This window comes from Aphanomyces astaci (assembly GCF_000520075.1).
Source record: "Aphanomyces astaci strain APO3 unplaced genomic scaffold supercont1.38, whole genome shotgun sequence".
Classification (NCBI taxonomy): Eukaryota; Oomycota; class Saprolegniomycetes; order Saprolegniales; family Verrucalvaceae; genus Aphanomyces; species Aphanomyces astaci.
The window spans coordinates 1-12,236 of record NW_009798301.1 but is presented as its reverse complement, the minus strand read 5'-3'; the positions used below and the strand labels follow the sequence as shown (position 1 = coordinate 12,236).

The window sequence follows — 12,236 nt, the reverse complement described above, 5'->3', positions numbered from 1 at the left end:
GTCCACATTTGTACTGTACATGTTGGTGCTACTGCTCCGAATTGCACTGGATAGATTGGTAATACTGCATCATAAGTTGCAAATGTTAATTTTGATAATACATTATAATTTGTTATTGCATTAACAGTAGTAGCTGCACCTGCTGTAGATGCTTGGTATGCCCCAAAGCGTAACATGTTTTTTGGACAATTGAATTTAATGGTAATTGTAGCTGGTGAATTTGTTTGAGGTCTCATAACACTAAACCATGATGATATCCCAGCTTTTACAGTTTCTGTACTTGGATATAGATAATGTGGATCCGCAGGTGTAATAGGTGTTTCTGTTGAACCTGATTGTCCATTACTACTGCCCATTGAACGTGATTGCATTGTCATAGGTGCAGTAGGTGTTTGTGCTGCTACTTGTGCTCGGCCTTCCATATATTCTCTTACTGGATGTGTGTTGGAACTTGTCTCTTGTGTATTACTGTTCGAATTGTATAATGACTTCCATGGAAAGCGTTGTGCTATTGTTTTTGTATTTTCAGTTGGGCTAATTTTTTGCCGTTTAATAATTTCTTGTTGAGGTGTTTCAAATTGATTTTCTCTTTTAGGTCTAGTAGCATCATATTCTTCTAATGACATTAATTGTCTTTCAAAATCTTCATATTCTTCTAATGACATTAATTGTCTTTCAAAATCTTCATTGTTTCGTTCGTCTATTTTTGCGATTGCTTCGTAATATTCTTTATTTCCTCGTAATTTTCCCATGTTATTACTTGATTGCAAATTTGAAACTGGCGATGGCCCAGCCACGCTTACTGCTAATGCAAATAAAGCTCCTTTAATACCCAAATTTTTTACATTTTCTACAAATTCTTTGTTTATTTGATCTGCTTGTTCTGGATAATCGTGTAGATCTATGTCATGTTGTTTACATGCTTCATCGAGTGCATCTATTGCTGGTACTAGCCTATCTTCTTCTGTTAGTTCACTTGCGTCTTTATACTGACCTGCTGTCCATCCAGGACCACACCAATTTCCGTGAGCTCGCATAACAATCGAGTAAAAAAAAAAATGAATATATTTTTATTTATAATAATGATCTCTAATTACTTCTTGGTAAAAGTCACAAGATTCCAATGGTTTACATTTTGGACAGTCCGTAACATAATCGTACGTCATAAACAGTTTACTAGGGTCATTATTACCGTCTTTTTTTAGTTTAATTCTATCCCATTTTGGAATTAATTTTAATTCCAATAATCGTAATAGTTCATCGATTCGAACATGATAAAATCTACGCAGCATTGCTGGTAAATTTTGTTCTAACCCAATGTTATTTTCTTGCCCATTCATGATATCACAAATATTAAAGTTACTTGTGATTAAACACGTTGCTTGGATTAGTTGTGGTGTCTTATATTTTTGGTCAATAGGAAACCCAGCTTCGTCACAAATTGTTTTAATAAAATTAATACCCAAACGATCCACTGCTTGATGATCCAAATCTTCCAACATAATATGTGTATGTACTTTAGGATCGTACAAATCAAAGAATTTATTCGTAAGATTTTTCTTATAATAATGTGGATATACGATAATAACGCCGTTTTTCCCGTCCCAGCATAACCATACAACCATATATTAGGATGCCGTTTGTCTTTAAAGAAGTCGCGTTTTTGATGTACCATCGCTTTAATTTTTTCGCCATATGTAAGATAATTTCTTAGGAATTTTTTGAACGCTTCCTCTGCTTGGTCATTTTGAATCATATCTTTCATTTCGATTAGAATTTCATCCAATTTTCGTTTCTTTTCTTCATTGCTGGCAGTTAATGCTTTCTCTCTTGTGTCCATTGGTAATGTTCCACTTTCGAATAGAATAGGATGTTCAGGTGTTACTTTGCTAAACTCTTTTACATGATGATTTCGCCAACCAGAATATGGTAATTCACGATTTCTTGGAACTAAATAATATCCATTTCCTTCAATAATACCACAATTTTTAAGTATAGCCGATTTGGACATACGATTGTGAAAAATAAAACAACAATGAATATGTTTGATTTGATAATCATCTTGATTAGGACGAGTACCCACTTCAATGTTAGATACAAGCACATACTTGAAGCGACCAAGCGCATCCATAGCTTTAATATGCTCAAGAATACTTTCAAGGTAATCATCGGTTTGAACGTTGAAACGAGCGTCCCATTGTCGGTCTTCAGTTTTGTAAGATACACTTGCTGCCATGATGGTAAATTGAATTGTGATTTATTCAATCTGTTGTAGGAATCCGTTGATGAACACGTGTCGATTTCTCCGGTGAATTGGAGAAGGCCGTGGTATATACGAAGTGTTGTATTCTGGAATATTTGAACAGTGGTACCAAAAGATTAAGAGTAGTAGTATCGTTCCGAGTACTAGCATAATTGAAAATGAAGGATAGATCAAAAGAGAATATATTTATTAAACATCTATTTCTTCGCTATCAGATAGTTCGTATATGGTTTCATTGTCAGTGTCAGATAAATCTGCAAAATCTAATGCTCGTTGTACGCCACGCGTTTCTTCGTCTAGATTATTAGCCAATATGTGTTCGAGATTTTGGATATCGGATAATTGTTGGATCGCTTGAAGAGTCAACCGTTGATTGTTTCTTCGTAATAATTCATTTCGTTCAATTAAAATACGTATTTGTTCGCGTAACTCTTTAATTGTTTCTTCTTGGTTTAAATGTAAGATGATGATTCGTTTTAAATCGGTGGGTAAGCTTTCGAAGTTCATGGTAAAATGAAAAATGGTAAAAATGATAGTTTTTTTATTTACCCTAACCCAACTTCATCCCACTAACTTCGAAGTAAGTGGTACTTGAACTTCAAGTTGGAAGGTACATATTGAAGTTCAAGTTGAAGTTCAGCTTATCCGGCGACTGCGGATTTCCCGAGTATGTCCGCGGACTTAAGAGAATTTTGACATAAGTCAATGTTGCTCGAACGTTGCTCCGAACGGTATTTCTTCTTTTAACTACGTAGTGGTGGTGGTAAAGTTAACCCCCTTCGGGGGCGCGAAGCGCTTTACCACCAAGGAGCCAGCGGTCACCGTCGCATCGCAGCGACGACCAAGTCGGTGTCCAACAAGTTGGTGGATGCCCACCATCATATCACGACAGCCTACAGTCCTTGGGCGAACGGGACTGTAGAAGTAGTCAACCGACTAGTGCTGCGCGCCGTGAAGGCGCTTCTTAGCGAAATGAAGCTGAACGCGGACGAATGGCCGCATGTGTTGCCCCTCGTTCAAGGCGGCGCCCTCAACCATCAGCCGGAGGACCGGCTGGGAGGAATTGCGCCTGTGACAGCGTTTACCGGCCTCCCAGCCAAGACCCCGCTGCCAGGATTTGTAGTTTACGTCGCGTACTGGCTTGGCGCCGCCCGTCAGAAACATGTGACAGACCTCCAAGTGGCGCTTGAAGAAATGCACCGTAACGTGGGGATGCGAAGCGACAAGTTGCGTCAGCAAGCGCGTGGACGCCGCGACCGAAAATCCCAAGTCAAGTTTGCGGGTTTTTCGGTCGGCGATTTTGTGCTTGTCGGATCGGTCGTCAACCGTCCGACAAAATTGGCCCTGCATTGGCACGGACTCTGCCAAGTGACCAGAGCCATCGCCGACCATGTGATGGAGACTCACCAGCTGGTGCCACCGTATGAAGTCACGGTCCATCATGCGTGCCGACTGAAGATGTACCACGAAGGTGGTAGAGAGATGACTGAAGACCTCGAGGCGCAGATCGCGTTTGGCGATGGCGGATATCATGTGGAGCACCTGGACGAAGCGCGCTGCGTGGATGGCCAACACCAAGTTTGGTGAAGTGGCTTGGACTTGACGAAGAAGAATCGTTCTGGGAACCTGCGGCGAATTTGCTGGACGACATTCCAGTCGTATTTCGCAAGTGGGCGGCGGCGAACAAGGAAGACCCTGCCGTGGCCGCCATCATCAAGACACTGGACTTTCCGTAGGAGGGAAAGTGTTCTGCAGCGTGCAGAGCAATTGGGTCGCGCATTAGTTTGACCCATTGCAAACACACACACTCTGTGTGTGTGGTGTGTCAAAGGTTCCGATACCTTAGTGGAGGTACTGAGCACTTTAGTGAATGGTAGTCAGTAGGCGCCTCGTGGCGTGTTTAACCTTACTAATGTCAGTGTTATATTTTTTCTACCTTGACGAAGGTCCCGTGGCCTAAAACGAAGCGGGAGATAGAACACCCATCCAACCATATAACGAGATCTTTGTGGTATCAGTAGGCGTTCTGGATCATCCGTGCGATGGCGTGGTTTAGCCCCGGAAAACCCTACCATAGGACGTTTTCGTCAAGATATCACCCTTCAGACCTATGCTATCCGGAAGGGTTATACAGTTACCAGAAGTACCGGCATGACAAGCGGCAGCCCTAGCAGCAGCGAATGAACCGCCAACAAGGCGGCGGCAGCGTCATGATCTTGGCAGCCTTTTCATGGCTAGGCAAAAGTCGCGTTTCTCTCTAGCAAGGACGTCAGGACTCGGAGGCATACGTTTACACGTTGTCGGAGTTCCTCTTTCCGTTTACCCCCCCTCCCCCATGGTACGGATTTCGTCTTTCAGCAGGATAATGCGAGCATTCATAGCTCGCATACAACAAAAGCATTTTTGGAAGAACACGATGTTAGTGTTTTACCATGGCCTGCCCTTTTGCCGGATCTGAAACCGATCGAGAATGGTTGGGCGTGTTTGTCGCGCAAGGTGTACGATAATGGGGACGCCAGTTCAGTTCAAGGCGCGATCTCATGCGTCAGATCACTTTGTCCTGGAACGAGATCGAGCAGTCATATCTCGAAAAGTTGGTGACTTCAATGACATCTCGGTGCCTTGCGGTGCATGCATGCCATGGTGACAAAACTAAGTACTGATTTTGTCTATCTTGTTTTTTGTATGTCCTTATAAATTGTCGCAACATACAATCATGTGAATGGTTGTTACTTCTTGACAACCACGAATTTGGTTGTTCTGGAATATGCTACGAATCTGCCACACTGCCCTGAACAACATATCTAAAAAAAGCAGCTGATTTTGCTCATTTTTGACCTCGTGGCGTCAAAAAAACCACTTTTTATCCACTGTCCTTTCTATTTTGTCGCGCACTGTATAATCTAACATAATATACAAAAGTACTGCTCAACATAGTCAAATACAGTCAAGCATACAATCGTTTTGATAATTCCCATTCAAACACACCTTGATGGAGGATACGGCGAGTGCTTATCTGCTTCCGCGGCGGCGCGATTCCCGCCGTCCTCGACATCACAATGTTCGTGGCGGGCGTGAGCATTCTACACGGTCTGCTGCATGCAGCGTTCACGCCCCTCATGAGTGCCACGGAAATCCCCATGCTCTTGGTCGGGTTTGGCTCGTCAGTCGTGGCGCTGTTCATGCAATTGGGCGGGGTATCTACACCAAGGCCGCCGACGTCGGCAACGTCGAGTAGAGCATCCCCGAAGACGACCCGCGCAACCAGTCGGTGATTGCCGATTTGGTTAGAAACATCGCATTCGACGACCACGCCATTCGACGACCACATGGTCGTCGAATGCGTCGGGAGCATCGCCGACGTGTTTGAGAGCGTCGCGGCCGAGATCATCGGCGCCATGTTCCTCGCCAAAGAAAGCAAGATCGAGTCCCCCGTGTTCGACATTGTCGTATCCTCCATGGGTATTTTGTGCGTGACTGAGCCCGGTGTTGGCTGCGCCGGTGTTCGCAACCGACGACTACCGTATTTACAACGGTAACCTCGATGACAAATCCAAAAGTAACTTCATTGTCCAGTCAATCAGTCAGTTCCTTCCTTTCACTTCACTACTCTATTCACTTCATGCATCGTACAGTATACCATCAGCTCGGAACACTCCAGATCCAGGTCATATGTCATACTCTTCAATTGTCCTGCGTGACCAACATTCGGCTACCCACACTCAGGCACGGGGAGTCGAACAGAGGCTCGGTCGATAATACTTCCCCCCCTACATCGGGTGACCAAATGCATTCGTGAGATCGTCGATCATTCCGCTCACGCCGTCTTCGTTGCTCCGGGCGTTGGACCAGTGACGGAATAGCCCAGGAACGTCTTCGTAGATCGATAGGGCCAATTCCCAGGACGACTCCAGTTCGTCCAGGCCAAGCCACTTGATCAGGACTTCCCATCTCGCAGATGCAGGTCCCGGAGGCCTTCCACGTAAAAACCTTCATCGCCGAACGCAATTTGGGCCTTCAAATCTTCATTGACTTCACGTCCGCCTTCACAGTACAGGCGGAGCCGACACGCATACTGCAGGGACGTCGCTCCCGGAGGAACCAGCTGCTGGACTTCCATCAGGTAGTTGGAGACCGCCTTCGCGATCCGGAAGGGTTCCTTCCAAGTAACGTTAGCTTTCCCGGATGCTGGAGAGTCCGGGCCACCAAAACAAAATTGCCCAACGTAAATTTCCCTAGCTACACGGAACGTTGACATCCCGACAGTGCCGGGCCTTAGCGCGCATTGCTGCAGCCGTCTCTGCCACGTCCTTGTGCATAACTCCCAGGACATCTGCGAGCTCCGCCACGTGGCGTACCGCCCGGGACTTAATCCAGTCGATCGTTACCTCCTTGGGCTCGTCCGGGTGGACCAGTCCGGTCAGGGGAAGTGTAGCAGGCAGGCCCGCAAACCCCGTCGTTGGCGCTACGCCATCCAAACGGTCGGCCGGCTGCTGCTTCAGGACAGACTGTACCAGGGGTAACGCCACCGGCCAGTCTCCGGGTTGCAAGCGCATCTCGCTGCACAGGGTCTTCAGGGTCGGGACGACGATCGGTTCACCACCTCAACTGTCCTGTTGGCCCAGGGGCAGGGTGGTGTGACAAAATGGTGATGAACACCAAACATACGACCCAGGGTACTGACCAGGTCGTTCTTGAAATGGGACACAGAGTCGGATACCCAGGTCCTGACCACCCCGCACAGTCGAAATCATTCCATAAACGCCGCGGCCGTCTCTGCTGCAGACGATGTCGTACTGGCATGCAACCGAACGAACCCGCTCATGTCATCCTTGAAGTCAAGGACGTATTTCAGGTCTCCCGGAGCCTCCGGGAGCGACAGCCAATCGAAATAAATCAATTCATTTGGCTTCGTTGCATGCAGCACTCACCCCAGGGACGGGGTACCAACTCACCGTCGACCACCATACAATGCAGGCAGGCAGTGGCGAAGTTCTTCACGTCGGTCTTCAGGGAAGGCCAATCATCAAGTGCCTGCATCTGAGCTTCTTCGCCAAGACGAAAAGTCAAATGTGCCAGCGCACTCTTAGCAAGCAGATGAGGGATATGGTGGATTTACTGTTAACGGGATAATTAGGTCTCGAGTTTACAGTTTGCTGGTCTACCACCAACGACGAAAATGTACGAATGTTACAAACATTGTTAAATCATCACATCATCATCAAGAAGGATACGAAGTACATACAGGGAACGACGGAATGCAACGCCTACCGTAGATTTTTTTGGTGTAATGACAGACAACTTCCAATCAGATTTGAATGTGAAAATATAGCTCGATGATTGGCGGAATTCAAACACTTCCCGCCAGATTCAATGCAAAAAAATAATCCACGACAAGCACATTTAAAAATGCGATGACGGGCGTATCCGATATCCACGAAGCTCGAAGCATTGGGAATGCTGGAAACCATGTCCGTCTACAAGGTGTCGGCTACATTGGACGTCCCACAACGCACGTTGCGAGATTGGATGGCCCAAAGGCACGAGATCCTAGCGTACGACGGTAACTTGAAAAACATGAAACTTTAACCTGGTGGAAGATACGAGGTCTTTCCCGACCCGCCAGGACTCATCGAGTTCATTAACCACGTTCGGGACAACGAGCGCGCCCTCACGACCACACACCTCATCCTATGGATCAAGGCCAACCAGCGCGAGTGGTTGACTAACTACCTCGCCACCAAGCAGCAGCGGACGTCGTACGATTCTCTCCTCCGCCTACTGCAGCGTTTCTGTGATCGCCACGGCTTCTCCCGCCAGCGTCCTACCAAGAACAAGGTCATGCAAGCTGATCTTGCTGATGTGCAGAGCGAATTTGCCGCGGAGTTCCACCGCGAGTACATTGCCTATGGCAAGGACTGCGTCTACAACGTTGACGAAACGGGCATCTATTACGACATGCCTCCGCGCTACATTTGGGCCGTGAGAGGCGGAAGCTCGAAAATCTCCAGCGGTGAGAAGCATTCGCTTCGCATGACCGCGGTCCTCACGGTGCGAGCGGACGGCACGAAACTGCCCATCCTCTTCATCATGAAGGGGGTGCCCGGCGGTCGCATCGAAAGCGGCGAGCTGGCCACGTTTCCATCTGGCCATCACTATGCGGTTCAGGAGCGTGCCTGGATGGACAACCGAGTATGGGCCACGTACCTCCGGGATGTACTTGGAGAAGCGATCGAGGAGCCGTCAGTCGTATTGCTGGACAACTTCGAGTCACATGTGTCGAGTGAGTCATACAACATCATGTACGAAGAGCTTGGGGCTCACCTGTGTGCGTTGCCGCCGAATGCGACGTCCGTGTGTCAACCCTTGGATGTCGGAGTGATGGCGCCGTTTAAGCGCAACCTCCGCAACTTGTGGCTGCTCGAAGACATCATCGTTGGCGATGATCCATTTTCACTTACTGCGCGTGAAAAGCGCATCGCATTGGTGAAGCGGTCGATTGTAGCGTGGGACCTCGTGTCGAGCCAATAGATCCGCCGCAGTTTTGAGAAAGCTCTCCTTCAGGCCCAACAATTTCAGCGTTAAAAAAATTCCCACTTAAATTAATTTAGTTATATTCCTTTTTGTATTGCACTTAAATTAATTTAGTTATCTTCCTTTTTGTATTGGATTACGATTAATGTGAAAATTATTGGAAAAACTTTGACACTGCCCGGGAATTGAACCCGGGCCCCTTCCTCTGTCGTTTTGATGCCGTCGCCCTTAACCATTGAGCTACCGCGTCAAACGCTTACGCTTAGTCTGGAATCATCCACCCGTTCATATATTTCACTGTGGGACACCTTTTTAAACCGATTACCTTGTTCTTTACATCCCATGTTGTTGGTGTTTGGAGCCATTGCGATGTGAATCACACTACACAATTTAATTACCTGTAATAAAATGAATTGACCTCAGGTAGTGTGAATAAAAATTTCAGTATTGCACACTGATTGGCTCAAAACGAAACGTACATCGAAGTTAGCAATCCAATCAAATGATACAATTCACGTAGGATTCGAAGACAAAGTAGGCGTTGCATTCCGTCGTTCCCTGTACATGTATCAACCCAGTAGTCGAAGTCAACATGCCCCATATTGGTGTCTACATAGGGTACACAACTTACTGATAATGTACTACTATGGAGAACTATGGAATTACACACTTTTTTCAGGGAGTTGCGGAAGCAGGACACTAATACATTACTATGAAGTATTTAATATATGGTCCTTGATTCCTCCAAATCATGGTGTACCATTGTCGAGGGTATGCATGCATCTTTATTCAAGCTGTCGCGTTCGAGTCAACCAGGAACTGAATCTGATACTTCCACTGAAACAAACGGCGTGTGCATGCGCGCGACAGTTACATATTATTATTTGTTTAAACATCTTTATCTTAATATTTCTTTGCTTATTTTTATTCATCTCCATAATTATTCACGTTTTCTAATCGATTTATACATCCTGCAGATTGTGCAGGCGTACAAGCGGGAAAGGCACGATGCAGGTCAGCGATTTCTCAATACATACTGCACAAGGGGTCACGCAACTCTCCATTTCTCATAAGAATAACCAATACTATGAAGAACACCTTATTGTATGTCGCCTGGATCAACAACTGTAGAGAAATACAACTTCGAACTTGCCGAATTCATCGTATTTCAAGAACAAGAGCGTACATGCGGGTAAGATGCCTGATGCCAGAGGGAGCTGTGTATGCGCAGGCCATGCTGCATACTAGTTAGCAGGCTGAGCTAATAATGGACTATCTTGTAGTACGAGTAGTATTGCTCTAAGTATTACACAGCCCGAGAAAAGCGTCCTCAAAGTTGGTCTACTTTCGATGTATGCGCATGTCGACATGTCACACCACAAAAACGTGCACATGCGCAATAAGAATATTGCATCCGCAAATGTAATGCAGTATCCGGAACTTCTCAGTTTTCAGTGCGAAACGGTGCGAAGTTTCTGAATGCAAACACTACACTTGCAGTGAGCGATAGAAAGCGTGTCAGTACAACACCCAATTTCCCTGTCCGACACGTTGAATGACTGCGAAGAAACTCCAGATGTTGCTTTCGCCAACCATGAATGCCTCGATTTTGGTCTTCCATAACTTCGTGTTGTGTTAAAAATGGTGTATGAAGAATGAAGAATGGGAAGTGTGTAGCGCTCAAAAATATGCTAATAATTAGAATAGTCCATCGGAACTTTTGAGGACCCCTGTTTTTCGCAAGCAAAAATGGACTGGAAAACAGATGGCGAAACTCAAACTCTAGCTCAACAGGTTTTCGAAAGATCTCTAACATACTGTATCACCCTTTTCCGTTATTTTTCGTGGTGCAGATCAACGACAAATACGGTAGTAACGTTTTTTATTCTTAATACAAGCACATCACACATGGACATACGATTCATATAGAGGTTTATCTATTTATTAAATAGCACAGGTACCTCCAGCCTGACAGTTATAATTCTGACTTATCCCAATACAAGAACCAGGTACTTATTTTTAGAGAAGTTGAACACTATTGTCGATGTCATCAGTTATCAATCGTTTCGTCCACAGCAGATATCGACACAAGGTCGGACAGCATCTCCGCAGACACAAACTCTTCCTCGCTTTCGACGCTTCTGTGACCTGAGAGACCAGGTTGCACTTCCCAAAGCCATTCATAATAATAGACTCTGGCAACCCAGTCCACGAGTCAGTAATCCATCGTACCAGTGTTGGACGCTTCGGCGCTGGCAACTTGAACGTCGTCTTCTGAGCCTTGCAGTTATCCACTTGCCTGCTTGGTCGGTAGATACTCGTAGTTCACACCCGTTTGGTCGGCGTTGTAGATGACGTCGATGCTGTGCTCACGGACCAACTCGGCAACCCGCGCAGAGAACTTGGCTAACGCTGCGTCACCGTCCCCTTGCGTGTCTTGGCCGGACCTGGTGCGGGCACGCCACGACAGCTTGAAGCGTCATTTGAATCCACGCAGCCACCACCAACTCGCGGCAAAGCTGGCTTCATCCTGATCGGCGTCAATGGCGGTCTCCAACGCCATGATTTAGATCATCTGCGGTGTCACTGGAACACCGTCTTGACGCATGGAGTTGACCCACCGAGCAAGTTGTTCTTCGTACTCCCTGGGGAGTGTCGTTGCTATGCCCAAGTCACGCGAGCACAAATGGTCAGAAGTTCGTCGATTAGTAGCCTTTACCCTTATGTGAGCACGATGCTTGAGCCACCCATACAGCTTCTTTCTTGTCGTATTGAGTTGGGTTCCACTGAGTTGTGGAAAGTGTTTGGCAAGTGTGGCTGCCATGCCGACCTCGTCGAAGCTGTCAATGACGCTTTGCTTCATCTTGTAGAAGACGTGCACGTTGCGGTACTTGTTTGGCGGCTTCTTGGGACCGGTTCTCAAAGCAGGGCGCCCACGAAAGCGCAGACGACCCAGTTGTTGAGTTTCTTCCATTGGACAAGTGGAGAATGACATTGATGATCATCCGACCACCACATAGATTGCGCGCGCAATAAACGATATAGTATTAAGAGAAGGAGTTTATATTAATTATAAGGAGAGTGTAGTCGCGCGAAAGGAAAACCTGTTGAACTTGTTGTTGGGGCAAGCCTCAAAAATATAAATATATAGAGGAACCTAAAAGGACTTGTCCACCTAAAAGGACATAGATTATACGGTACTTATGAATGATCTTACTTAACCCTCTAGTGTGCACCGACGTGCGATTCGCACGTCGGGGAATACGGACATATGATTGGCTTGTAGCTTGAAGTTGAAGATGCACCATGCATCATTTTAGCCAATCCCCGTGGCTAATTCTGGCAAGACTTCATAATAATAAAAAGAATTGAAGTTTAGAGTGCTATTAGCAACACGAGAGCAGCCAATGAGAACACAGGCATCATTGCAGTAATGTAC

At 46.2% G+C, this 12,236-nt stretch overlaps 2 protein-coding genes and 1 pseudogene across 3 annotated transcripts; 1 reads left to right on the top strand and 2 right to left on the bottom strand.

The window, feature by feature from the left end:
• Positions 1–5,592: 5,592 nt before the first annotated feature.
• H257_12035 (hypothetical protein) lies at positions 5,593–5,802 on the top strand (the record flags this gene model as incomplete). The annotated part of the gene is made up of 1 exon (XM_009839136.1): positions 5,593–5,802. One exon carries the CDS (start codon positions 5,593–5,595, stop codon positions 5,800–5,802), a length of 210 nt encoding a protein of 69 aa, XP_009837438.1.
• Positions 5,803–8,966: 3,164 nt separating this feature from the next.
• H257_12034 lies at positions 8,967–9,047 on the bottom strand (annotated as a pseudogene). The gene has a single exon. The product of its transcript is annotated as a tRNA-OTHER (tRNA).
• A 2,037-nt stretch (positions 9,048–11,084) lies between these two features.
• On the bottom strand, positions 11,085–11,771 carry H257_12033 (hypothetical protein; the record flags this gene model as incomplete). The annotated part of the gene is made up of 4 exons (XM_009839135.1): positions 11,085–11,244; positions 11,302–11,348; positions 11,393–11,458; positions 11,517–11,771. The coding sequence occupies 4 exons, from the start codon at positions 11,769–11,771 to the stop codon at positions 11,085–11,087; spliced, it is 528 nt and encodes a 175-aa protein (XP_009837437.1).
• Between the last annotated feature and the right edge of the window lie 465 nt (positions 11,772–12,236).